At 53.8% G+C, this 26,361-nt stretch overlaps 2 protein-coding genes across 4 annotated transcripts; one reads left to right on the forward strand and one right to left on the reverse strand.

The window, feature by feature from the left end:
• Positions 1-3,376: 3,376 nt before the first annotated feature.
• On the forward strand, positions 3,377-11,780 carry Kcnj9 (potassium inwardly rectifying channel subfamily J member 9). Of its 3 annotated transcripts, XM_023563719.2 has the most exons (4): positions 3,377-3,564; positions 4,935-5,115; positions 5,682-6,620; positions 9,259-11,780. In XM_023563719.2, the coding sequence occupies exons 3-4, from the start codon at positions 5,771-5,773 to the stop codon at positions 9,588-9,590; spliced, it is 1,182 nt and encodes a 393-aa protein (XP_023419487.2). In that variant the 5' UTR covers positions 3,377-3,564; positions 4,935-5,115; positions 5,682-5,770; the 3' UTR covers positions 9,591-11,780. The 3 variants fall into 3 exon arrangements, with proteins under 3 accessions (XP_023419487.2, XP_063109577.1, XP_063109575.1); XM_063253507.1 differs by lacking the exon at positions 4,935-5,115 and having other exon boundaries at positions 5,691-6,620; XM_063253505.1 differs by lacking the exon at positions 4,935-5,115 and having other exon boundaries at positions 3,378-3,564.
• Positions 11,781-12,446: 666 nt separating this feature from the next.
• Igsf8 (immunoglobulin superfamily member 8) lies at positions 12,447-18,972 on the reverse strand. The gene is made up of 7 exons (XM_063253504.1): positions 18,727-18,972; positions 15,720-16,097; positions 14,679-15,140; positions 13,907-14,314; positions 13,276-13,692; positions 12,886-13,016; positions 12,447-12,698 (listed from the first exon to the last, which is right to left on the reverse strand). Exons 1-6 carry the CDS (start codon positions 18,770-18,772, stop codon positions 12,901-12,903), a joined length of 1,827 nt encoding a protein of 608 aa, XP_063109574.1. The 5' UTR covers positions 18,773-18,972; the 3' UTR covers positions 12,447-12,698; positions 12,886-12,900.
• Between the last annotated feature and the right edge of the window lie 7,389 nt (positions 18,973-26,361).

Below are 26,361 nucleotides of genomic sequence, written 5' to 3' on the forward strand. Positions count from 1 at the left end.
TTTTTAAGCTCAATGATAAACAAGGGATTGGGGCTAAATAGAAAGTAAAATCTAGGAGCTGTGGGGTAAGTCAGTCAGGTGAGGGAGTGATGGTCTCCTAGTCAGTGAAGCAAAATTCAACTTAATCAAAACTAGGGTGGGGACTGGTGCGAACACCTTCAGGGAGGCCCTGCCGGTCCTGTGATTCTCCCCTTCTGCAAATGGGGCCAACCCGAAGTGAATGCACTCTTGCCCAGGAGTCTGGTTTCTTCTCCCAGAGCTCCTGGCACAGGGGAACCAACGTGAGCAGCCACTTGGCACAACAGAGAAGGGCAGGTAAGCAGTCCCCAGGCTCGGGTGACAGGGCCAGGCCCAGGAGACAGGGATGTTGACTGGGGCTTTAACAGCACTCCTGATGCCAATCTCAGGCTGAAAACTCGATATTTCCACTTGGAACAACAAGAAACACACGCAGGAGGGGTTGGAGCAAGGAGGCAGTGTTCCGGGAGCGCCCCCTGCAGGTTCTCATGGGTGGTGCCAGAACAGGGAAGGTAACAGGACAGGATGGGGCTTGCAGCAGTTCCCTGGACTGGGGGTGGGGGACCAACTAGGACAACACATGGTGCTGGTGGTAGTGATGATGATGAGGAGGACTGATGATGATGGTGATGATGGTGTGACAAGAGTAGTGACTGACAATAAAGGAAAGGAGGAGGAAGAAGACAGTGGAAGATAATAGCTGACATTTACTGAGAAGTTTCTCAGACACTATTTTATGCCATCCTCATGACAAACCTTAAGAAACAGATAGTATGGCTGTTTTCATTTTTAGATGAAAAACTTGAGGTTCAGAGAGGAAATAACTTACTCAAAGTCACCCAGCACATTGACGAACGTGGCATTTGAGCCCAAAATCATGGCTTCTCAAGCTTGTACGTAATACCCCATCCCATCCATTTCTGCCCTTCGAATGTCCATTTCTACAGCTTCCTGCTCTGAGCTCATATTTTCTTCAGACTTGAAAGGGTCTGGAGAGGAACAGGTCCTCGCCTTGTGTATAACAATACTGATAATAACAATATCACCACCATGCATTTTTATGATGACTCCCTCTGCCTTAAGTGATTACTCCGGGGCTGAGTACCTCAGTGGCAGCGGGGCTGTCTAATATGAGAAGCCCTGTGTCCAACTCCCAGCAATAACCAAAAAATTATTTTCCTGGAGAAAAATAAACATTAAAGTATTTCTATTTCTCCGCTTTTTAAAGTTTTTGCCAGTGTTCCTTCAGGCATTCCCATACAGTCATGATTCAGTTTGCAAAAATATTTTACACTTTTTTATGGAGCAGTGTATTTCCATGCACATAAACATATAACATAACCATTATAACATCTTTCCAGTAACCTCTTACACTATATGCCACAGATACTACATTACAGATGCAGCATAACTTTGCAAAAAGAGCACCAAGAGAGAATATCAAATTCTGGCATGCTGTGGAGCAACAGGAACAGGAATTCAGGGCTGATAGGAGCGCAAAATATCACAGCCACTTTGGAAGACAGCTTGGCAGGTTCTTACAAAACTACACATACTTTTACCTGTGATCCAGCAATCATGTTTCTTGGCATTTACGCAAAGGAACTGAAAACTTGTGTTCACACAAAAGCTTATACATAGATGTTTATAGAGGTTTATTCATAAATACTCAAATGTGGAAGTAACCAAAATGTCCTTCAGTAGGAGAACAAATAAACTTGTGGTGTATTCAGACAATAGAATGCTATCAACCTCAAAAAGAGCTATCAAGACATAAAAAGACATGGAGGAGCTGGGCATGGCAGCACACCCCTGAGATCCCAGATCTCTGGAAGGCTGATGATGCAGAAGGATGCAAATCTGAGCCCAGCCTGGGCAACACAGCCACTTAGCAAGGGATGTATCTCTGTGCAAATGTCCTGGGTCCAATGCCCAGCATCAGGGAAAAAAAAGACATGGAGGAACCTTAAATACATAAGTGAAAGAATCATCCTGAGAAGCTACTACGGCAACAGTGTTCAGGGGTTAGGCAGAGGAAGGGGATGAAGCAGAGCAGAGATGATTTTTAAGACAATGAAACAACTCCGTATGATACTGTATTGGCAGGTATACATTATTATACATCCAAACCATGGAACACCCAGCCCCAAGAGTGAACCCTCGTGTGACCTATGTACTCTGGGTGATTGCACTGTTTGTGCCGGTTCATCAGTTGTAGCCAGCGTCCCACTGTCTTGGGAATGTTGGTAATGGGGGGAAGCTATGCCTGTGCAGGGGCAAGGAACATGGGGGAAATCTCTGTCCTTTTCTCTCAATTTTTGCTGTATGTTGAAAACTGATCTTAAAAAATGAAGGAGTTTACAAGAAAAGCATGAGGTAGTGCCATGGATGTGCGATTTGAACTCCCATCTAGCTCAGCTTTGGTTTCTGATGAGCACTGGACTTTTCTCAGTTTTTGTTTTTCCTTTTGTGAATGAAAAACTAATACCTAGCTCGCAGGAGAGTTGTAGGAACTAAATGAGGTATGGCTCTCATTCATACCGATACTCAGGGAATGAACAGCTTGGTGACAGCACTACATTCAAGTGTCTTCCCCCCCGGGAGATCACGAGTTCCTCGTGGACAAAGACATTGCCCTTCCCACAGCCATTTTCATCTTGCGCATTGCCTGGCACTTGGGCTCCATAAAAATCTACTGAATGAACAGCACATAAGCCCTAATTGAAACTTTCCTCTTAGGTGGACATCTGGGACAGCTTTTACTATTACTAAAGTACATTTTGAAGCCCTTCTATTTCTAGTACCTAATTGGATGTGTCCACATGTGAAGTACATAAGAAGAGACTATTCACACATGTCCAGCGCCCTGGGAGAGATGGAACAACTGTGGCTTTGAGAAGTAAAGGGAATCCTATGGGTCACATCACAAGGCAGTGACACAGATTAGGACACCTGACCCTACCTCTCTTGCCTGCCTGCCTCAGTCGCTTTTCTCTCGAGCTTCCTCCGAGGCCCCTCCAAAGATGGACATGACCCCAAAGCAGGACCTGTACCCACAGACCTCCCCTGGGGATGATGAGCTCCCAGGAAACCAAACACTTTACTCCCACACACCTCAAATCAAGGAGCCTCTTAGGGAAGGACCAGCCTGCCAGCTTTGCTTTTCTTTCCCTTTTTTGTTTTTCCCCTTCTCGTTGCGGGGTTGAGGAGGCAAGCTCTGAGCCGTCCAGGAGGAGGGACTTTGGTTAAAAATAGCTCTGGCGTGTGGATCAGCCCCTAGTGGTACCCAGGACTGAGGAAGGGAGGGGGATGCTGTGGAGCTGTCGCCAGACTGGTTGCCATGGAAACAAGAGAGGAGCAGGGGAGCCTGGGAAGTGGGGATGACACAGATAGCAAGTCCTAGTCAGAGCTGCCGCTACATTTAGGAGAAAGCAGTGTCCGAGACTGCCACTCTCCAACAGGGCCCGTGGAGGGGGGGCAGTGTGAGGGGCATGGACGCCACCCTCCGGGGGTCTCTGCTGCCAGCTACTCTCCTCTCCACGCACTGTGAGTTGAGTTGTGGGGACTTGGGGTTTGGGCCCCTATTTCCAGTCAGTGGGGGTTTGGGAGGAGCTGGTACCTGGGGAGTTTTCACTAAACCTCCTTCAAAAAGAGTAAGACTCCCTTGCTGTCCAGGGAGAGGACAAGGATCCAGGAAACTGTGGTACTGGGGGTCTTCTGAAAAGGGGTCACAGCATGCACAAACAAGGAGTAGGCTGAGGGAACTGCAATTATTGGAGGGAAGATGCGGAAACCAAGTCCTGGATCCTGAGACAGAGGCAACAGTTTCATACTTCTCCACTCACTCGGGAAAGATGAGACACATTCAAAGGATCACCTAGATCTGTGGGGCAAGAGCATTCTGGGGGTGATCAGATGCTGGTGTCCCTGCCCCATCCCTGGGCAAAGAGAAGCAAATCAGATTCTCTAAGACCCTGAGAGAAGGTCCAGCAGGCTGCTGGGGCTAAAGCTAGCAAGAGTGAGTCCTGGGTATTTTTGCTGCATGCCCTGGGGCCTCTATGCCAGCAAATACTCATGGATCACTTCTAGCAGACACCCTGAGCTACAGAGAGGGACAAGGAATCCTGTTGGTGGGGAGAAGCCAACCCTGGTCTGCCACTGCCTGGTGCTCCTGGAACTTGTGTCTCCTGACTGCATGAATATAAAGGTGTGTGGGTGAATGAGAGGGAAGAGCCCTAAGCTCCAGGTCACTGTTTTTATTTCTCCTGCCCTCTGTCTCTATAAACACACCTCCTGAGCTCTGGTGACAGAGTACTTCACTCCAGAATTTAAAATCTGGAGAGCTGAGTTTGAAATTACATATCTGGGCAATGTCTGCCTGGTCAAATGTCCAGGCCATCTGTGATCCTTATGTCATACTCCTGCCCCCCTCCACCCACAGCCAGCCCAAATTTCCTTAGAATGGGGGAGAGGAAAATTCCCAGGAAAAAGAAGGAAGATTGACAAATCCTACATCCTCATTCTAGGATGTAGGACTACCTGTCTTTGTAGTCCATCCCTCTTGGGGCACCTTGGGTTACTAGGGAAGGACTCTGAACCCATCTTTCAGGAAAGACTGGCTCCCAGAACTCCTTGAGGGGGACTTCACTTGGAATCTGCCTTTGCTTGGAAAGTGGGCTTGGGGACATATGGCAGGTGGGAGTGAGATTGGGGTAGATAGTGAATGGGAAGTAGGAGGCTATGGAGAAAGATGGGGGGGGAGATAAAGGCGGATGCCTAGTGCTTCACTTGATCTGATTTCACATCTCATGAAGAAAAAAATACAAGAGGGACACAAGCCTAACTCTTGGCAAGCCCTATAAGTCCTTCACCTTGGCTGTAAGTGTAGATCTCATCTCCAGTCCTCCCCACCCCAGCCCCACTTTCAGGCTGTCTTCTCTGGGGAAAGAACCCACAGGAAATGGGGTGACACTAGAACAGCAAAGATTGGGGTTAGAGGCCTCCAGGATTTCCAGTGAGAAGGACCTACTGTGGGATTCTGCAACCCTTGTGCCCTGAGAGTTTTCACTTCCTTGCCGCAGCTTGAATTTATCAGTGGTAAGTTTGTTGTAGAGAGCGTAGGGGGGAGGTGGAGAGAAGTAGCCCCAGGGAAGAATATCTAGGGAAGCTGGTGTTGTTTTGGTCTTGGGATGAACTTCAAAAGAGCCATCGGGTTGAATTGGTGCAGTCATGGGAAGGGGGCATGCAGGGACAACAGCGAGAGAAAGGGTGGTGGAAGTCTGTGGCCAGGGAGGGCCCCGCATCATAGAGGAAGATTAACCTCCTGCCCACAAGGGGCCTCTTGGCCTGAGTGTTTTATTCCTGGAAGCTCACAAACTGCTGCACATCCAGGCTAGAGTGGTGATAAGATCTCTAGCACCTCCTTCCTCTGCAGCTAATGGTCATCTTTGCCTAGTACTGTTAATGTACCGTTAATGTACGTTATCCCATTAGATCCTGTTTTTTAAGTTTAAGGGTTGATAAGGTTCTGTGCAAGATTCCCATTCTGTTGGTGAGGACATGAGGCTGAGAAACTCCAAGGGAGGCTCTCCGGACTACCCAGCCCCTTGGGGCTGCCCTGAGGTCTTCTGCTGGTCGGGTTAACTCAGCAAACCTTTCTGAAGCCCCTCCAGGACCCCTGACGCCGCCGGGGCCACCCGCGGACTGCAGGCGCGCGCTGCACTCGCCCTGACGCTGGTCGCCGCGCGTCGCCATGGCGCAGGAGAACGCGGCCTTCTCACCCGGGCCGGAGGAACCACCCCGGCGCCGCGGGCGCCAGCGCTACGTGGAGAAGGACGGCAGGTGCAACGTGCAGCAGGGCAACGTGCGTGAGACGTACCGCTACCTGACCGACCTGTTCACCACGCTGGTGGACCTGCAGTGGCGCCTCAGCCTGCTCTTCTTCGTGCTCGCCTACGCGCTCACCTGGCTCTTCTTCGGCGCCATCTGGTGGCTGATCGCCTACGGCCGCGGCGACCTGGAGCACCTGGAGGACACCGCGTGGACGCCGTGCGTCAACAACCTCAACGGCTTCGTGGCCGCCTTCCTCTTCTCCATCGAGACGGAGACCACCATCGGCTACGGACACCGCGTCATCACCGACCAGTGCCCCGAGGGCATCGTGCTGCTGCTGCTGCAGGCCATCCTGGGCTCCATGGTGAACGCCTTCATGGTGGGCTGTATGTTCGTCAAGATCTCGCAGCCCAACAAGCGCGCCGCCACGCTCGTCTTCTCCTCACACGCCGTGGTATCCTTGCGCGACGGGCGCCTGTGCCTCATGTTCCGCGTGGGCGACTTGCGCTCCTCGCACATCGTGGAGGCCTCCATCCGTGCCAAGCTCATCCGCTCGCGCCAGACGCTGGAAGGCGAGTTCATCCCGTTGCACCAGACCGACCTCAGCGTGGGCTTCGATACGGGCGACGACCGTCTCTTCCTCGTCTCACCGCTCGTCATCAGCCACGAAATCGACGCTGCCAGCCCCTTCTGGGAGGCGTCACGCCGCGCCCTGGAGCGGGACGACTTCGAGATCGTGGTCATCCTCGAGGGCATGGTGGAAGCCACGGGTGCGGGCAGGCCCCAGGAATGGAGGGAGCAGGGTTCCCGGGGTGAAAAAAGCAGGGGCGGGGGGCAAGAAGAGAAGTCAGGATGGTGCACGAGGGTGGAGTAGGTACCCGTGGAACCTGGGAGATTGATAGGGGGGACCTGAGCTCCAGGGGAGGGCATGAATCACTTAACTTCGCCAGGGGCCAGAAGCTTGGGAAGTTCTCTGAAATAGGCACTAGCTTGGAGTGCTGGCGTGAGAGGTATGTGCCATTTGCACTAGAAGAGTAATAATACTCCCTAACTTCTGAGGGTGCTTACTCAGCGTGGAGCACAGTTCCAAAGCACTCTACACCTCTGAGCTCATTTAATCCTAGCCTGAACTCTCTATAGGTAATTTCTGATTATCACGCTCATTTTTCAGAGATTTAGTTCCCACAGAGAGGCTAAGTAAATTCTTCGCAGTCATAGACCAGTAGGTAACAAGAGGATTGGACGCAGGGTTGAGGATTGGACGCAGGGCTGCAGACCGGCTTCAGTGTTTAGTGGTCCAGTGAGAGAGTGAAGGTTTAGGGTCACGGTTTTTCTTGTTGAGAGGTGTAGGTCTCTGGGCTTTGATGGTGAAGGTTGTCCATGACTTGAGTTACTCCTAAGAGAGGATCTCAAGGAGAAGTTGATGCCTGGTCCCATTTTCTGCCTCAGTTATCCTGCCCATCAGACTATCAACTCCCACTGACGAGGGAAATAAATGACACTACCACGTCCAGTTCTTTCCCCTAAGGAACTGGAAACTCACCTGTGATGTTCGTATCTCCACCTCAGGCCTGCACAGCGAAGGGTTTGGGAGCAGGTAAGAAAAGACCAGTGTAGGAGCAGTCCCTTAGGACTCTAGATGTAGACAGTGGTAAGAAAAAAATGCAGGTGGGGAGCCAAGGGCCCACTAGGGGGCACTGCAGTTCCGGCCATGGCGCCAGGGTAGAGCTGCTGCTGCTTCCGTGGTCATTGCAAGCTGACCCCATTGCACCGCCACCACACCTCCCCCGTACCCCCTCAGTGCTCCCGTTCCTCCTTCACTCGCACTGGGCTCTCCCTAGTTCTTCCCTCTTCCCCACTCACCCCTGTGCTTCCTGTCTCTTCCAGCTATTGCACTTTTTTTTTTTTTTTTTTTTTGGTCTTTTTCTCTTTTATCGGTACTGGGAATCGAACTCACGACCACACACTTGCAAGGCAGGCCACACACTTGGAAGGCAGGCGCTTATGCCGCTGAGCTAAATCCCCAGCCCCCTATTGCACCTTTTTTGCCAGTACCTCAGGCAGGCCCCCTCCTTTCAAGGGGGTTCCTGCTCTGCCTTCTTATTCTTTTGTCCGCAGGCCCCTTCCTCTCTGCCTCCCAGCCCCACTCCCTCTTCTCCTCCCTCCCTTACTCCTCTTTTTCCCACAACCACCCCCTGCATTCTTCCTATTTATTCCAGGCTTCAGCAAAGAATACCACTGTCCCCACAATGTCTGAGGGATGCCCTTTCAGTGTCAGATTCAGTCTCTGGTTAGCTGGGGGTCGCTCTTCTACAACCCCTCCACATTTATTCCGAGGTAGATACCGGGTTTGTGGAGTGGCCCATGGGTAGGACAATGGCCTGGCCTTGGGATGCAGCACCTAACAGGATGGACAGGACACAGGCCTGCGGAACTAGGGAGGATGGGGTAGGATGCAAACATCTGATTTTTCGGAAGAGATAAAGCTGGAAAGCATGGTAATATTTTGGGATTGAGAATGCTTTTGAAAAGCAAGAATAATGAGCCAAAACCCAACAAGATGACATTTTAAAAGGAATAAATATAAAATTCTACATTTAGGCTTAAAAAAATCACTTATGTAAGCACAGCATGGAAGAGCTTTGGTGAAAAAAAGAACTGAGGCTTTTTAGTTGGCCATGGGCTTGATGTCGTAGCAATGTGCTGCAGCTTCCAAAAGCGTTTATGTAATGTAGTCACGGGCCCAATTCATTAAGCACACTGACCAGGAGCAAGGGATGGTGAGCCCTTTCTTACATGGGGATCGGGTCACAGTGGGAGAAAGAGCACCTAGGGGTTTGCAGTGAAGGAGGTCAAATTTGTAGAAGCCAGGTCCATTGAGGAAAAGGCAGGGATATTCCAGTCACAGAGATGAAGATGTAAGGAAACTGAGACTACTGTTTTCAGACACCCAAAGGGGTGTCAAGTGGAAAGGAAATGTCATGAGTGGATATCCCAGGAGGCAGATTTTATTCAGCTTGTATAAAAAAAGAATGACCTGCATATTAAAGCCATCACATAAAGGAGTGGGTTCCTTATAAGGTGGTGAGCTCTCAGTCCTAGGAGGGAACCAAGGACAAGCTAGATACCCACTATTGGGAATGTTCCAGTAAGTGCCCTCTGTGGAGTGGAAAACTGGATGAGATGATTCTTTCAAGGTTAAGTTTCTCTGACATCAGTGAAGGAGAGGAGAAGCAAGCGGAAAAGAGGTGAAGGAACTAAGCAAGAACAGGCAAAAAAAAGGCTGGACCCAAGGGGGTCCTTGGGAAGGGGTTGGGGAAGGGTGCTGGGAACAGGGCTTTGGTCTGAGGGGGAGGAGAGCCACACCTGGGACTAGGACCCCACTGATGTATTCCCCCTGCCCCCCAGGGATGACGTGCCAAGCTCGGAGCTCCTATCTGGTGGACGAGGTGCTATGGGGCCACCGCTTTACGTCAGTGCTGACCCTGGAGGATGGCTTCTACGAGGTGGACTATGCCAGCTTCCATGAGACCTTTGAGGTGCCCACACCTTCATGCAGTGCCCGGGAACTGGCAGAGGCTGCAGCGCGCCTTGATGCCCATCTGTACTGGTCCATCCCTAGCCGGCTGGATGAGAAGGTGGAGGAGGAGGGAGCCGGGGAGGGCGCAGGTGGGGAAGCCGGGGATGACAAGGAGCAGAACGGCTGCCTGCCACCCCCAGAGAATGAGTCCAAGGTGTGACCGGTTTCCTCCAGACCCCTGTGGCAGACAGGGGGCCAGACACAGGTACATGGGGAGCTGGGTAGAGGAGGTAGAAGAGGAAGGAGCAGGCAAGGTCCCAGGGAATGGAGAGGCCTCCTGAGGACCTTGAGTCTAGAATCCAGTGTGAATGGAGGGGCCGGGTTGGAGAAGAATGGAGGGCAGGGAAGGGTGAACCTGTCTGTGTTTGACCTTCACATCTGTTCATGGGGTGGATGGACCATCAGAAGAATGAACTTTCGGGGACTGGATGGGAAGGTGGTGGCTAATGGAGAGGTCAATGGGCTGTGGATACCTGAAGCACACCTGTGTGCAGATTCTAGAAAGGTGGGTACCCTTTTCCTCCAAGTAGTGCACCCCCAGGTCAGATGCATGACTTGGGGAACAGTTCCTATTCACTTCCTCAGCCAGCCACCCTGCGTGTGGCCCACCTAATTGGACGCAGTGGCCCAAGCTGAACCAGAGAGAAGACTGCGTGAAGTGGGCCCAGATGAGGAGAGTCCTCCCTCCTCCACACTCCCACAGTGACAGGCTCACCAGAAGAAAGCGTTGCAAGGGAGCTTGGAAAAGTGTCAGTGACCTTAATCCTTGGGATGCAGGGTTACAGGCAGCAGGAGCAGATGCCAGCACTGGGGCCCTGAGCAAGGGATGGCTATTTGGTGGAGTGAGGTCTTATTGGTAACACTGCAGAAGCAGGAGGGGAGAGAGAGGTTCTAATGCAAAGAAGGGCAAGGAGTAAGATCTAGAAGGTGGGTTCTGGGGGCAGATGGGAAACTCGGGAAAGCAGTTTGTCCTTGGGGGACAGTGGGGAGGATCATTCAGATCACTGCTTGGATATCAAGTAGAGTGGACACTCACTGACCTGCCCCTAATACTGGAACCCAGAGCACACGAGGAGAACAGGAAAATGCCTGTGGCCATTGGATGGGGTCCAGTTCACACTGAGAAGCTGTGCAATCTCTTGGAGCAGGAGCTGGGAGCAGTCTGGAAATCAGAACACCATGGGTTGAGTAAGGCAGGGGAATGATGAAAGCCTGCAGCTGTAAAACTGCTGTGTACAGAATCACCTGGAGAGCTTGTTAAAACACAGATCACTGGGCCCCACTCCCGGGGTTGACTCAATAGGTCAGGTGGAAACCAGAAATTGGCATGTCTAACAAGTTCCCAACTCATGCTGACGCTACTAGACTAGGGACCACATCGCAGTGGGACATGTGAGGACCCTCAGGGAGCAGACAAGCAGGAAGAGCTTGGAGGACTGAAGATGCAGGAGTGACTAAGAGAGAAAAGCAGTGCAGACCTGGGGGGTCTGTGGCCTGCTTTCTGCGTCACTGAGCCAGAGACGCCTGGAGACGCATAGTCATCCGAGGATGACATAGGGAGGGCAGTGTGAGGGAGCGGACAGTGGACTGGTTAGAGGACCTGAGGTTGGCCTCCTGGGGGAAGTGCAGCCCAGGGGAGCATGTCCTCTAGTGGCCCAGGCAGGCCCTCTGTTCTTCCAGCCCTGCTAGTCCCCATTCCATCCTCAAATAAAGAGTCTGCTTGGCGGAGGCCGGCACCTGAGTCGGTCCTATTCCAGGCTAGGAGGCGGGGACCCTGTGGGGCACTGTGTGTCTCCCAAGAGAAAAGGGGTCACCCCGGTTTGCAGTCATTTAAAGGACCCAAGCCTGTGCCCCTTCCCTTAAGTCCAGGCAGGGATGTCTTTCCACCTCAGGTCCTGAGGCTACCTGGGTCACAGGCAGTCAAAGCCAGGGTCCCTGAAAGCCAGCATCTGCTGTTCCCCCAACAGATGTGGGGTAGGGCATGGGGAGTGATCCGGGGTTAATTCAGTGAAACAGATGGAGTCTGGACAGGAGGGTAGCTGCTTGGTTCCCACACACACTCATTTAGCACTGGAGCTGCTGCAACTGAACAGATGGAGAAACTGAGGCGACAGCAGGCTCCCTCCTACCCAGAAGTCACTGAGATGCTGCCACACCTGTCCTCGCCTCTGTCACTGCTCAGGGCACCACTGTACAGTGCAGTCAGGAGACTGGGGCTGTAGTGCCAATACTGAGTGTCACTGATGAGCTGCATGACTCTGAGCAAGTCACACAGGTCACTGGGCCTCAGTTTCCACATCTGTAAAAATGACTTAGTAAAACTCAATAAATGTTAAATAGTTGAATTGAAGGAGGGTAGACTGGATGCCTCTTAAGGTGCAGAACAACTGAGAATTTCAGGACCAGAAAATCCATAGGTGAAGCCTATGGGGGAGGTGTGTGCAGGTGCCTCATTTCTGTGGGTGCAGCAGACACAGGCCCTTCCCGACTGCTCTTTTCCCTGCCACCCAGGAGGCTGAGTTCTGGGGCTCCTATCCTGTTGCTGTCAGACAGAATAATTAAGGTCAGGAGGAAAAAGACTGAGGCCCCAGGGCCTGATGGAAGGAGTCAGACTGCAGACTAGCCCAACCAGAATGAGACAGGCAGGGGAGTGTGGGCAAGTCTGGGGACTCACAAAGGACACTGGCCTTGGAAGTCCCTGCCCCGTACTATAGGAAAGGGCTGCGTAAGGAGGCAGGGACCAAGCTCAGCTGCAGCCCACTCTTCCTTCCTACACTCCCCTCCTTAAATAGGAGCCCTATTAGGAGTTGCCTCAGTGGTGACGACTCAGGTGGCAGATGGGACCCAGGCGCCCCTCCTGGGGTGGGTGGCAAGGCTCAGGGAGGCCAGATGGTGTTATGATTGGGAAGAGGCCTGGGCTGTTCAGCATAGGTTGTCAGACCCCTCCCCCCACAATCTACCGACTGCATACCCCAGCCTTTTACAGCCTCGTGGTACAGGAAGACACAACCAGGCCTGGATTTTATAAAACAAGTTTATTCACATTTTAGAAAAACTAGTTCGAGGATGGGGAATGGCCTTCCCGTAGGATGGGTGTGAGCAAGAACAGAAGGCCAGAGAGAAGTTTGGGAGGGAAGAGAGGGGGAGTCTCTCACCCTGGGTAGGTGCAGGTCAAATAAATTAAAGGAAGGATGGACAGAGGGAGGGGTACACAGGCAACCAGAGGAGGGCTCAGAGGTGGCCGGAAGACAGTCGGCACCTGCAAGAACTGAGAGACAGAGTGGAGTGAGGACAGAGCTCTGAGCAAGCAGGACTCGCTCCTGGCCCTCAGCCTGTGACAGGCAGGTCCCTGCAGAGCCGAGCTGACTGCCCTCCTCTGAGAGGCCCTAGGAAGGAGCAGCTCTGGAAGGTTTGGGGAAGCCAGTGAGGGGCGGGGTAAAGCTGGGGGTCCTTACCTGCAGAGCGAAGGATCACCGCTTCCTCAGCCTCTTCATGAAGCAGCAGGTGATAGTGGCAAGGACGATGGCACCCGTGACTAGGGCCAAACCCATACCCACCAACATGGGCACAAACAGGGTATCTAGAGCTAGGTAAAAAAATAAGGGCATCATCCTCCACCTGCTCTCACACTCGATCCCAGCCCAGCACTCTCCTCCCTTCGGGATACTGGACCCATCGTCCATGCACAGCCAACCCTGCCCAGCAGCTGCCCTCTCAGTGCTCAAGTCCATACCTGCTGGTGGCTGGGCACTGGGGGGCTGTTCCCATTAACAGACATGAGGAGAAGTATGGGCAGATGGGACTGTGGCCAGGGGCTAGGGAGGTGGAAAGTGGGAGTCACTCACCATGCGTGTAGGGGTAGACAGTAACCGGTCCCGAGCGGGTGCTGCCTGCCTGGTACCAGCTGTAGTCGGCATGTTGCACCCAGGCGCTGGGGGCACAGTGGTACACTCCTTCATCTTCTGGCCCCAAGCTATGCAGTCTTAGCCGATGGGTTCGAGGCGCCACCAGCTCCACACTGACTGGACCTCCTCCTGGCCGGACTCCCAGCTCTGCCACACCTTCCTGGTTCATGCCGCCCACCAGCTGGGCAGGGGCAGAGCTCTGCTCCCCGTCTTCCTGCTGCCGCTCCACCCACCAGCTGGCAGCCAGTCGCAGCCCAGGGGGACCACCGCGCACAGAGATGTTGCACAATAGTGAGGCGGTCTCTCCTCGGTATACCGTGCCCCCTGTTAGCTGTGCTACAGCCTCCAGCACCACACCTGCAGAAGAGCGGGCAAGAGTCACAGGATGAGAGGCAGAGGTCATGAGGTGAGGGCCACTGCCTGGATAATCCCCCGGAAGCTCAGGCTAGTCCCCCAATCCTGATGAAGCAGGCAACTGGCATGGAAGCAGCTGGTGGAGAGGGAGAAGGGGACACAGACACAGAAAGCGTTCTGCAAGCCTGGAACCCCACCAGGTTCCAGTCCCTCTCACCTTCCTCCCGCACGTGCACGGGAAGCGGACGAGAGCGGGCACTGGCTGCTTCACGAAGCCGGGTCCCAGACCCTCGAACGTAGGCCTTGGCCAGGCAGCGGTAGGTGCCTGCGTCCCCAGGCCTGGCAGCCTCCAGCCGTAGACGGTAGGTTCTAGACGCCACCTTCTCCATAGCAATGTGCCGGCCCTCGTAGCCAGGGCCCAGACTACCCACGCCTTCTGTGTCCAGCTGGGCTACCAGGCGGCCAGGGCCAGGTGCTCCTGCGGGTGCCATTTCCCAACCCACAGAGTATGCAGCGTGGCGGCCCTGTGGGGGCAGGGCCCCAGACACATTGCACAGCAGTTCCAAAGGTTCCCCTGGGCCGATCCGGCGCTCACCAGGGCCCACTGTCACCGCCAGCTGGCTGGCTAAAACACAGAAGAGGAAGACCATGGGGGAAAGGGGCAGAGGACCCGGTTCCCCACCTATGATTCCTTTCTTACTGGTGGCAATTTAGAGGCTCCTGCCTGCCCTTCGCCATATGTGACCCTTTCCCCACCCAGGGGCCTGAATCTCACCCTGCAATCATGGCTTTCCTCTCTCTGCTCCCAATTTCTAGGTTGACAAAACCAGTCATGGTTACAGGGAGAGGGAAGCAGTATGCTTGGGACTGCTCGCTCTATGGAAATGGGTTCCCTGGAGTCCAGCAATGACTATCTAGGGCCCCTAGTGGCCAAAGTGCCCACTGAGACACCTCCTCCCAGTTCCCACAGCAGGATGTGTGGCACTCACACAACGTCTGCACGTCCACTTGGGCCAGGACGGCCCGTTTCTCTGCAATCTGGGCCCAGCTGCCATCAGGATCCTGAATCCACTCCGCAGCAGTACAGTGGTAGGTGCCTGCGTCCCCAGCCTGGGTGCCTCCCACCACCATGCGGTACCGATCAGTCCCTCCCTTGCTCAGATACAGCTCCCCGGCAGTCAGGCGCTCGGCATAGGGACCCCCAGCCTCTACAGCCAGGTCAGACCGCAGTCCCACCACTTCCTGCAGCGTCGCTCGGCCCACTGGTGCTTCAGGCACAGCTCGCCCAAAGGACACAGCCAGGTGTGTGTGCTCCTGTGTGCTTGTCCGTGCCAGGCAGCCCAGGGCCAGCTCCTGTCCCTCGTACACCGTCAGGCGTGGGGGCGAGGTTGGGGCCTGGCGGCCTCGGGGCCCAGGGGGTGCAGGAGATACCTGCAGTGTATCTGAAAGAACTGGAGAGGACAGTCAGAATGAGGGAGGGCTGGGAGCTGGCAGCCTGCTCCTGTTTCTGGAACAGACTCTGCTCAAAGAGGGCAGAGACTGCAGTTGTATCACTTCCCCTGGAACTCAGCAGCGCTACCATGCTGGGCACACCAAGGCGCTCAATAAACAGTTGTTGAATTGTACAAACCAGCCCATCGCCTTTCACCCTTCTGTTTGACACTGGCTCCTGTCTGATACTCAGAAAAGTAGCTTTGCCTTCCTCCTCAGAAGATTAACTGGACTGGGAATGTCACATAGTCTAACTTTTTACCCTATTGCTACTGTCCCCACCCTACTTCTGGGTCCTGGCCTTCCAGAACAGCCTTCCTCATTTTCTGAGACTGGCCAGCATGGGGACATTTCCTCTTCTCCCAAGAGACAGCCTGATAACCAAGCAACAGTGACTGCAAGAAACACATCTGTGTTTGGTCTCACACCAGCACTGACTCATCAGGTGACTTTGGGGAAAGACTTTAGGGTAGTCAGCCCCCAATTCCGATTTCTGCCCCAAAAGCAACTGTGGCCCACACAAACCCAGGGTCCGGTACCTCTCAGCTCCACCTTGCCGCTGTAGCTGCCCAGGTAGCGGGCATCCGTGGAAGGAGTGTAACACTCATAAACGCCTGCATCCTGGGCCTGCAGGTGGGCAATCCTGAGCATCACGGCATCACCCTGGAGACGCTGCACCTGCACCTCACCAGCCGCCACTCGGGGCGCAAACACGGCATAGGAGAACTGGGCATCTCTTGTACTGATTATGCTCAGTGCAACCTCTGGGGCCTCAGACCTGTACAGGAACCACTCGAAGTCTTGCTGGGCAGGGCCCTCGTAGCCACTCACATTGCAGGGGATGAAGACAGTGGTGCCAGCAATACGGTACAGGGGCCCCTTAGGGACCAGCACCTCCCGGGCACAGCACCCAATTCCTGTGGGGAAGAAGAGTTGGAGGTGCCTGAGTCCATACCCAACTCCACCAGCACCAATCTTGACTCCTGTCAGTGAACAGAAGAGCAAACTCGGGAAGGTTGGTACACAGCTGACCCTATTCTGAGAACAGGGAAGGGATGCTGGGATGAAAGGGATCCAAGGCTCAAAGTGGTGACATAGGCCCAGCTTTGCCTCAAAATCCAGAATTATCCCATTTCTGGCTGGCCAGACAGCACCTGTGCAGAAGAGTGTGCCTCTGCTTTCTGACTCCAGCTGCCCTTGCTTCTGGCCTCACCTTATCTCCCCTACATCATTCCCACTCAGAAGGACCCATAGGCTCAGCTGTGTCACCTGGGCCAGACAATGGAGCTGGGGCCCTGTGCCGCCGAGCCGGACAGGGCACCAACCCATTAGTTCTCAACACACACTGCCCTCCCCTCCAGCTGTGCTATGAGCTCACTGCTTCTCCCACCCCACAGGGCTGCCAAGGCAGCTGGGGTTTCTGGGGCAAGAACCAGGCTCTGCCCAGGCCTGGGGCAGAAGATCCCCTCCCCCAGGGCCACCAACCTTCTGGCCAGCCCCGCTGATACACTGGGCTCCCCTCCCTCACAAAGCCTTCATTTGCATATGATCTACATCATTTACATATGATTTCCTTTTTCTTGGAAGGCACTAAGCCCCCAGCTGCCCCTTTCCCATCTCAGTCTCCTCTTCAGCCCCCCTCACCGCACCCCAGCATAGTCCTGGCACTCAGCTTCTTCCTTCTCTCCTCCATCTTTCCATGGCTCAAACTACAGATCACAGAACCCCACAATGTAAGGGGGTTCAGTCTCCTCCTCCCATCCCGCAGATGACAAAAGTAATACCAGGTCTGGAATGAGATCCTGTGTCCCTAGGTGGCCTCCATACACCTAGGGACAGCAGGGAGGAGGATGGGGAAACTCCAAGGAGAGATCTGAAAAGCACAGACCTCAGATAGGGAAATATCCCAGGCCTTTCCAGAGGGCTGGAGGAAAGCCCCCCAGCTCTCATTTCTTTTTTCTTGCTCCTGGTGTGTCTCAGGATGAACTCATGGTCGGTGGGTTGAGGCACAGGCCGGAAGTCAAGCACTTGGGTCCAGCTCCAGTGCAAGAACAAGTATGTGACTCAGAAGGGCCTCGCTCCAGGCACATTTGTTTCATAACCAGGGTGAAGATGAGGCAGCCAAGATGACATCTTCCCCACTGCCTGGAGGCAGACTCTGCAAGGAAGGCTCCCTCCTACCTTCCTGGCTCTGCCACTGCTGATGCTAGGAGATCCCCATGGGAAAATCAGCCCCACAGCCTTAGGAGATCAGCTGCCACTGAGCTCTCCCTCCCCAGCCAGGAGAACTTTAGCCATGAGAACAAACAGGTCTGCTCTGGGCCAGATCTGGGTTCAAATCCAAGCCCCAAACACTCACTTTCCTGTGCTCTCTAGGGTGGGTTACTTCGTTTGCCCCATCTGAAACAAATGTCTGGAGTGCAGACAGTAGAAATCCAGATCCAGGCAGCTTCCTCTGCTGCCTCTGTGCCCCACCCCTGTGCCTCCACTGGGCTCCTCTCCACTCCATAAAGCCCACTGGGGAAAAGCAGCAAGCTCTAGGCAACCAGGCCCCAAAGCTCCTTCCTCCATGTTCAGCCATCTGCTTCCCAACTAGGGTCCCAAGGAGAGGTCTCATTCTGGCCACCAGGGGCCCAGGGACCTGTGGCAAAAGAAGAGTCTACTTGGCATCACTGTGGAGCTCTGGTCTAGACACAGAAGGCGGCCGGGCACTGGGGGCCTCTGCCCTGACCACAGCGGTACTAGAGCTCACCCACCATGCCACATGCTTATCTTAAGGATTTTGGTCTCCTGAACAGCTGTCACTGTCTCCATGCCACACTTCCCCAAACCACTTCCTACAGGAAGCCCTCCAGTTCAGGCCCAAACCAATTCTCCTGTCACCACCCTCAAGCACCCACCCAGGGCTGGCCAGATGGCTCCACCACAAACACCCACCAGGGCAGACAGGGGTGCTTGGAGATCTAGGATCAGGGTCCATGGAGCCTGGCTTCTCTTAAAGCAGGGAAGTTGTGACTAACAGGGTGTGACAACCCACCAAATGCCATCTGGGAGGGGGCACAAGGGCAACCTGGAGCTTGGCCCAGCCTAGAGGTGCAGTGGAAGGAGGGAGACTCAAATGATGAAGTGTGTGGGGAGCAGTTAGGGAGACTTACTTAAAAGATCGTGGGCAGAGCCAGTCCTTGGGCCTGCAGCCAACTCTGGGGCACTTAGGAGGACCCGCGGGCACTGCCCACGCAGGGCAGACACCCAAGACCAGGCCTGGAGCGTTAGGGTGCGATCCGGGTCTGCCGGCTGAGAAGCGGGGCCTGGCAGACTTGGGGCGCACTGGGGGAGGGGATCCCTCACTGTGCCCCAGCGCCTGGGCCTTTAGCTGGGGAGCCCCCACTCTTCGCAGACTGGCTCTGTGGGTGGCCGCAGAGGGAAGCCCGGCGCGCAGCCTGGCAGACAGGAAACACACCTGCGGGTGGCGGGGGCGCCGGGAACGCAGGGAAGACAGCCGGCACCTGCCTGGCTGTGTCGGGGACGGGGCGAGACCCAGCTTACCCAGCATTAGCAGCAGCGACAGCGGCGTGGGGCCGGGGTTGCCCATCCTGAGCGGCGGGCTCTGGGGAAGCTTCGGACGGCGGCGCGGGCTCTAGGGGGCCGAGGGCGCGGGGGGCGCATCCCCGGGTGGGGGTAGGAAGCGGAGGAGAGAGGCGTGGGTGCGCGGAGCTGAGCCGAGCGGAGCGAGAGAGGCCAGGTCCCTTCCTCCTCGCCTCCTCCCGCCCCTCTCCCTCCCGCCCTTCGCGGCTCCAGGGACCATTCCCGCCGCGCCCCGGCTCCGGGCCCCGCCCAAGCCCGGGCCAGACTACGGCGCGCCGGGCTCCAGCCAACCCAGGCTCCGCCCCGCTTCCCCGCCGGGCCCCAACGGAGCCCGCGAGCTCCGCCCCCGCCTCTGGCCTCGCGAGCAGGCCTGGCCCGGGCCGCCCCAATCCCGCCCGCCTGGGGCGCAACTTGCTGGGACCCGCAAGTGCAGCGGGTCACCGAGAGGTGGGTGCGGGCGCCCGGGGCGGGTCAGATCAGGCCGCTAGTCCTGCTGGAAACCCTGAGTGTAAGGAGAACGGGACCCAGGCGTTCCCACACCTGGGCAGCCAGGCCCAGGTACTTCCGAGCCCCGCCCTCAGGGTCACTGGAGACGTTTGCACCCGGCTCCCCTCCCAGGGCAAACCCAAAGGAAAAGGCGTCCAGTCACTTCCTGGTTGGATGATCCTGCACAGATTGCACGGAGCTTGCTGACGCTCACCCTTGAGATAATGTACATAAATATTCCACAGAGGGTAACTGATGTGACAGCGGAGATGGGAGTTTGGATTTTGAATTATTTTTAAACTGCTTCCTAAGAAGTCTGGTTTTAGTTTAGACCTGGGGTTTAGGGGACAGGAGTCTCACGGACACAGACCTCTGCTGGGAAGGCTGGGGCCTGCCATTTCCCTCAATTTTGAAGGCGGAGAGTGGGAGGGACCCAGAGGACAAGGCCATTGCAGCCAGTCTGTCAAAGTAGCATTCGTGGGAGGCCAGGAGAACTCATCCAGCACCCTTTACCTCCCTGCTCTTCCCACTCTCACCTGCCTTTACAGAGGAGGAAAGTGAGGCCTAGGGAGGGCCAAACCCCCATCCTTGACCTCCTGGCCCCAGCTCTGGTGCTGTGTCTCCCTCAGAGGTGTTGATGGAGTCGCTGTAGCCAGCTACCCTGGAGAAGCCATAAAGACTGACAGAATTGTGTGGGATCTTGAGGGAATCAGGGTCCTGGCAGACCTCCAGGACTGTCCAGAAGCCGGACAGCATGTGCTGTCCCTGCCTACTGGGACCTTGTCCACTGCCTGGTTTCTCCAGATCCATGTCTCTCTCCAAACTGTCCACTGGCCTTGTGAAGCTCTGTGAAAACCGGAAGTTACAGGGAGGCTTTGAAGGAAAACCTTTAGTTGAGTGGCTTTAAAGCCTTCCCTAACTTAAGGTTTAAGAGTGTTAAAATTGGGGCTGGGGATTTAGTTCAGCGGTATAAGCGCCTGCCTTGCAAGTAGGCAGTCGTGAGTTTGATCCCTGGAACCGAAAAAAATGAAAAAGACAAATAAATAAATAAAACAGTGTTAAAATCATAATCTTAACAGGTGCCATTTGTGGAATGCTCACACAATAAGGCCCTCTTGGATATTATTTCTAGTCGTTATTGCCTGTTTTACAAGATGATATTTCAGCACACAAACCTGAGGTTCAGAAGGGTTAAGTATCTTGCCCAAGGCCACACAGCTTTTCGTTGGCTGAGATGTGATTGGATGCGATTGGAGGCCCATCCCGAAATCTGTCTACACCCCACATCTCCGCTTCCAAGCCTCCCCACGGTATAAGCTCATTCATGTCACAAAAACTGACTGAGCCAGGCCCTGGGTACTGGCAGTGCCCTGGTAAACAGGTTGGCCCCATTCCCTTCCCTCTAGGAATGCAATCATTGTGCTAGGAAGATGTGCTGCAGGACCTTAGCACAAGCATTAGGAAGAGCTCTGGGAACTAAGGGGCCACCCCTCACCCTGTGAGCAGGTAGGGGTGGAGAAGCGCGCTGGCGTCACCAGAGGCTGAGGCAGAAGGAAGACGAAGCTTCTTCCACGAGCCCCTCCCGAAACTGGTTTTTGAAGGTGGACAGCAGAGGGCGCCCGTAGCCCAAGATCGACTCACCCCTGTGCGGCTTACGTAACTGGGAAAGCTGGGGGAGGAGAGCAGATGCCAGGCACGAGGTGCGTCACATTCACAGCCGCATGTACCCACTGTCACCGAGAGGAGCTTCACGCCGGAGGGCGTCACTCGCACACGCAGCAGAGCGGTGGGCAGACACTCAGATGCTGCCCAGGAGGAACATGTGGAGTTCACAGAGTGCACTCGTGTATCCACCTAGACCACCCATGAGAAAATGCAGGCCGGTGCCCTGGCAGAAAAAGTAGGAAGAGAGCTTTTCAGCAGCCTCAGGCCAGACCAGATGTGGGGGAGAAGAGGGGAAGTTGAGGCCCGGAGAGGCATAGGTGCAATGGTGCCCCTTGAGGAGCTGTGTTGCCCCTGCTCCACCAGTCCCCACTCACCCCATGCACTGCCAGGTGTGGGCCTGCGTGAGATACCAGACTAGTTTCATCTGCTTGTTTAGTTCACCTCATCTCCAGGTGACATACGTACAAGGCACTGAGGTGTCGCGAGTATCACTGGAGACAATCAAGACCCATGCTCTGCCTCTAAGCAGTTTAATGTCACCCACTGCAGTCACATGAGAGGAGGCCCTCGTTCAAAGACAGGACCGTTACAGTGTTCCGACCTGTGCCAGGTGTGTAATGTGATCTCATTGAGCCTGGTGAGCTTTGTGCTATTATCCCCGTGAGAAAGACGGAGGCATAAAGAAGCTGAGGAACTCATCCAAGGTTAATGGATTAGTTACTGTCAAAACCCTTACACAGCATTGGCTATCCCGTTATGTGATTTTTAAAAGGCAAACATCACTAGAGACAAAGTTAAATATGAGCCCAACATGCGTGCATACACACACACACCCAAAGTACACAGCAAGATATGGATAGGTAATTTGTAAAGACAAAGTGACAGCTATACCAGTCATTAAGACATAGGAATGACACAAACCCGCAAGTAGGGCTCAGCCCTCTCCTCAGATGTGCACAGAGCCCAGCCTCGTGGGGATCTAAGGATCACACACAGGATCCTGTCCCTGTGCACTCATAAAGCCTTGGCCCACGGGACTGTGGCCAACTGTGTCTCCCCACTCTTCCACAAGGGGAAATTCTGGTGTTTTGCTGAGAGGCTCAAGCATAGGATGAGAATAAAAGAAAGATAAAACCTACCTCTCGGGGCTGGGGATTTAGCTCAGTGGCATAAGTGCCTGCCTTGCAAGCAGGCAGTCGTGAGTTCGATCCCTGACCGATAAAAAGGAAAAAGACCAAAAAAAAAAAAAAAACCTACCTCTCACCCAGAGGTCTGCCATGCAGAGCCCTATGGAACCAGAGGTGTGCAGAAAAACATGCAGATGTCATGCACACCCAAGCACACTCACAGAACCACAAAACCATCACACACACATGCTACCTTCTTCTGCTTTCCTCCTTGGGGGCCAAGTGCCTGCCCTTGAGCGTCTGTGTGCATGCACATGTGTCCACGTGCATGTTCACATGACATGTGGTCCCTGATCCCCAGCTTGCCCTGGATGAGCCTACGCTCCTGCTCAAATTCTTAAGCCCCCACACACACCAGTTGCAAGCACAATGTTGCTGAGGCCTCGGTGTGACCCAGCCCTGAGCCCTGAGGGGCCCTGCCATTTCTGTCCCCAGGATCAGTGCCAGCTGCCACCCACTCTATAATACCAGGCTGGGATTCCTCTGGGTTGGAATCCCCTCAGCCAGCCTCCTCTGTCCCACAGGGTGGCACAGGATCCTCACCCTAGACGCTCCCCACACTTGTTCTCTGTTCACAGTTGTCAGAGGGACCTGTAGGTGCCCACGCAGGTCTGGAGGGTTTCTAGGGGCTGTGAGATATCACTTCCTCCCCCACCCAGGCACCCCAGCAGTGGGACCTGGATGGTCCAAGGTGGGAGATGATACCATCTGGTGAGACAAGGGCTTTTGGGCTGAGAGCTTTCAGATGAGCCTGGGGGGCCAGGACTCGGTTAGCAGCAGGTGGCTGCCTCTGAGTCACTGAGGCTGAACAAGAGACAGATTTGGATAATGGGTCATATTCAGGTACAAGGTCATTTACAGGTGGCTCTGAGTGAGGTATGAGGCAGTAAGTAGCTGCTAATAGTCCCTGAAAGCCTGCTTAGTGCTGGGTACTATTTTATACACCTTGCACACATTTACTCATTTAGTTTCCCAACAACCCAAGGGTAAAAAACTGTGATTGTCACAGCTGGCCATGTGCATGGTGGCGCACACCTGTAGTCCCAGCACTTGGGAGGCTGAGGCAGGAGGATCCCCATGAGTTTGAAGACAATCAGGGCCACATAGTGAGTTCAAGGCCAGCCTGAGTTGCATAGCAAGACCCCGTCTCAAAAAACAACCTGTGATGGTCTTCGTTTCATAGGCAACAAAGACACAGAGAAGTTATGCAGTTTAGCCAAGATCACACAACTGGTGAATGGCAGCAGTGGTATGCAAACTATCTGGTTAAATTTTCTGAACATTCTTCTTCCTCCTGCGTCCCTAACCTGTACACACACACAGAGAGAGACACACGTTGCCTGTGTAACCCTTTCAAATGGCTATCTTCTTCCACTAATGTCACTCCGTTTTCTGACACAAAGTGAGTGTTTGATAAATTGTTGTTGAACGAATGTAGTTCCAGGATGGGGGGATGCAGTGGGAGTGTGAGCGTGGTGGTCTTGAAGGAGAGAGAGTGACGACGGGGACATTTCATGCACACACCCTGAGCCTTCTGCCGTGGATACTGTAGAATAGAGGGCAGGGCCCTCCAAAGCTCCCTGAGCCCTGAAAGAGCAAGGAAACCCGACTTCCCGGGTTCTCCCTTCTCCCCTGCAGCTAGTACAGCAACAGGGAGCCGGAAGAGTGCCAGGAAGGAGGCACAGCCTGGCTCTCACCGTTTTCTCCTCTGCCTCCCAGGCTACAGGCTTCTCCCTTGCCTCCTCTGCCTCCCCACCTGAACCCTGCAGGAACCCAGCACCCCTCGGCTACTCTGGCTAAAGAGCAAACAATTCCCTTTATCCTTAGTCCAACTGAAACAAGGGTGGAATTTTTCCAAAAGCCTGCTATTAGGAAAGTAAAGGGAAAACAAAGCCAGAAATAAAGATTGCAAAAACAAAGCAACAGATGGAACAGTGGGGGTGAACGAGCCAGGCCCTGAGAGTGAGCGGAGCCAGAGCCAGAGCCAGAGCCCATGCTAAGGAGACGCCCATCACTGCCTCGCCAGCTCTGCCCTTGGCCCAGGGTGGCATTTCCCACTCTGTACTGTAATTCCAGCACTTGCCTCTCTCTGCCTCTGCCTGGGCTGACAGCTTCTCAAGGCCACCATGACTCTCTTGTGCTCAGCCCCACGCCTAGCACAGTTGCCTGACAAGGACTAGAAACTCAACAGACAGTTGCAGAGTGACTGAGCAATGAATAGGGGACATGAGAAGACAGCCCTGTCCCCTGAGTGGGATATGTCTCTCTGGTGGTCCATTTCCCCCTCTTACGAGGTACGATCAAAATATAAGATAATATTTTTAAGTGACAGTAAAAGACACATTGCTGCACCTGCATGGCAAGCCTGAGGTCCTGAGTTCAATCCCCAAAAAACAAAAGATGCATTGCTGCTAACCCTCCCTCCGAATGCCCTCCCTGGCTTTGAACACACTCTTTCCGTCCTTCTCCCCACCTCCTAAGGCTGTTCTGTAAGTCCTCTTTTGTGTCTTCAGTTGAACTGTTGTGGCTGCCTTGATGTCCTGAATCTTTTCAAAACATTTGCCTTTCATGGTCACTTTGACATCAAAGGAGAACCAGAAGACACACAGTGCCAGATCCAGAAAGGAGGTGGAGGGGTTCACACCGTGATGTTTTTTACGAGCCTGCCTTTCTTTTTGATGGCACTCAGCGTTCTCCATACTTGTTGCTACACCTCATAAACACACAAAAGAAGACTTCCAGAAGAGCTTCAGGGATGATAGGATAAATGTGTTTGAAGCCAGGGGGAGTATTCCGAGGGGAACTAATGACAACATGTCTTGTACTGTACTGGTTTTCAAAAATGTAAATATTAACTGTATTCACAGCTGAAAGCTTCTCTTCGTTTCAGAACAGAAGCTTCTATCCCTCAAAAAACAACCCAGGCTGCCTTCCTGGGCAGCCTAGGAAGGGCTAGGCTCTGTCCTCTGGGAAGGGAAGGTACTGGAGATCAGATCCAGCTGAAAAAGAAATTGTAGTCCAAAGGCCGGGACATTGGAAAGCAAGGGCAGAAGGTAATAAGTAACATTCCCTGAGCATTTGAATTCTCAATAAAACCCTGTGTGTTCAAGTTGTGAAGGAAACAGAAGTTCAGAGAAGCTAAAAAATTCTGGCCAATCAGTTGTCCACCTGAGATTTGTTTTCCAAGCAGCCTGATTCCACAGCACAAGCTCTTGGCCACATTGTTGGGCAGCATCTGTGTAGTGGAAAGGGATCCGGTATCTAGGGTATAGAGGTCAAGCAGGGTGACAGGGAATCCGGGCCAAGCTCAGGGGCACTGACCACTGTGGCTGGGGGCTGAGGCACCAATTCTGAACACAGTTAGCCAGAAGGATCCTGCTCCATGCTAGGTCTCCCGGGGCAAGGGGACCAGCCAGAGCAAACCCAAAAATTAGAGATTGAGGCAAGTTGCCAATCTGAAGCTCAGGGACACAAAATTCAGTTTATTTGTGCCCAGCAATGTAAAAGATTGTGATGCTGGGATTTCAAGACAGACAGCAAAGCTTTGGGCAGACTCACCCTTGGTTTCATCATCTCTGCAATGAGCCCTATTGTAGTACTGACTCACTGTTTTCAGCATTTGTTGTGCAGAATTCATTTATAATAAATTATGATCAAAACTGGAGCACATGGACAGTGGGACCAGCAGCCAAGAGAGAGAACTTTCTAGAGGGGCCACGCCCATGCCCCGAGGCCCACCCCTCTGCCTGCTCCGTTGCGCAGTCTCCTTTCTCCTTCCTTTTGCTGCAATCCTTTTGGAAGACAGTAACCTCCGCTTCCTCAGCTCTTCACAATGCTGTGGCCAAACCTGACCCACTGTGGAAACAGTTTTCTAGCCGGGATGACTCCTAACTTGACCCTCTTTCACTTCCCCTTGGCATCTGAAATCTGACACTATTACTAGTGGTTTTTGTCATGGTTGTGTTTTTTGGATTTTGCCCCCTTAAGCTGTTTCCTCTCTCAGGTACCAGATCCACTGGCCTGGTCTAGTTCTCCCATCCGTCTGATTCTGACCCATCTTTTCTGACCAAATACTGCCCAAGACTCTCTTGAAGACTCTCAGCTCCTTGTCCTCTTGCTCCTGGGCCTTGGAAGTCTCCTCTGGTTCTGTGGTCAGCTCTATGCAGGTGACTTCCCAAGCCCCCGCCTGCACGTTATCACATGCGGCACCCCGGTCCCACACCAGAGCACCCCGAACCTTACAGGCCCCAAACCAAAT

The sequence above is a fragment of the Cavia porcellus genome, unplaced genomic scaffold (genome assembly GCF_034190915.1).
Source record: "Cavia porcellus strain 051 isolate PalLab524CR breed Dunkin Hartley unplaced genomic scaffold, mCavPor4.1 scaffold_7, whole genome shotgun sequence".
NCBI classification, from domain to species: domain Eukaryota; kingdom Metazoa; phylum Chordata; class Mammalia; order Rodentia; family Caviidae; genus Cavia; species Cavia porcellus.

Excerpts from the sequence above, each read along its gene's own strand:
- Kcnj9 (XM_023563719.2), top strand. The coding sequence starts at position 5,771 with ATGGCGCAGGAGAACGCGGCCTTCTCACCCGGGCCGGAGGAACCACCC. Across the intron at positions 6,621-9,258 it reads GGGCATGGTGGAAGCCACGG|GGATGACGTGCCAAGCTCGG; the intron begins GTGCGGGCAGGC and ends CCTGCCCCCCAG.
- Igsf8 (XM_063253504.1), bottom strand. The coding sequence starts at position 18,772 with ATGGGCAACCCCGGCCCCACGCCGCTGTCGCTGCTGCTAATGCTGG. Across the intron at positions 14,315-14,678 it reads AGTGGACGTGCAGACGTTGT|CCAGCCAGCTGGCGGTGACA; the intron begins GTGAGTGCCACA and ends TCTGTGTTTTAG. Across the intron at positions 13,017-13,275 it reads TGTCTACCCCTACACGCATG|CTCTAGATACCCTGTTTGTG; the intron begins GTGAGTGACTCC and ends TTTTTTACCTAG.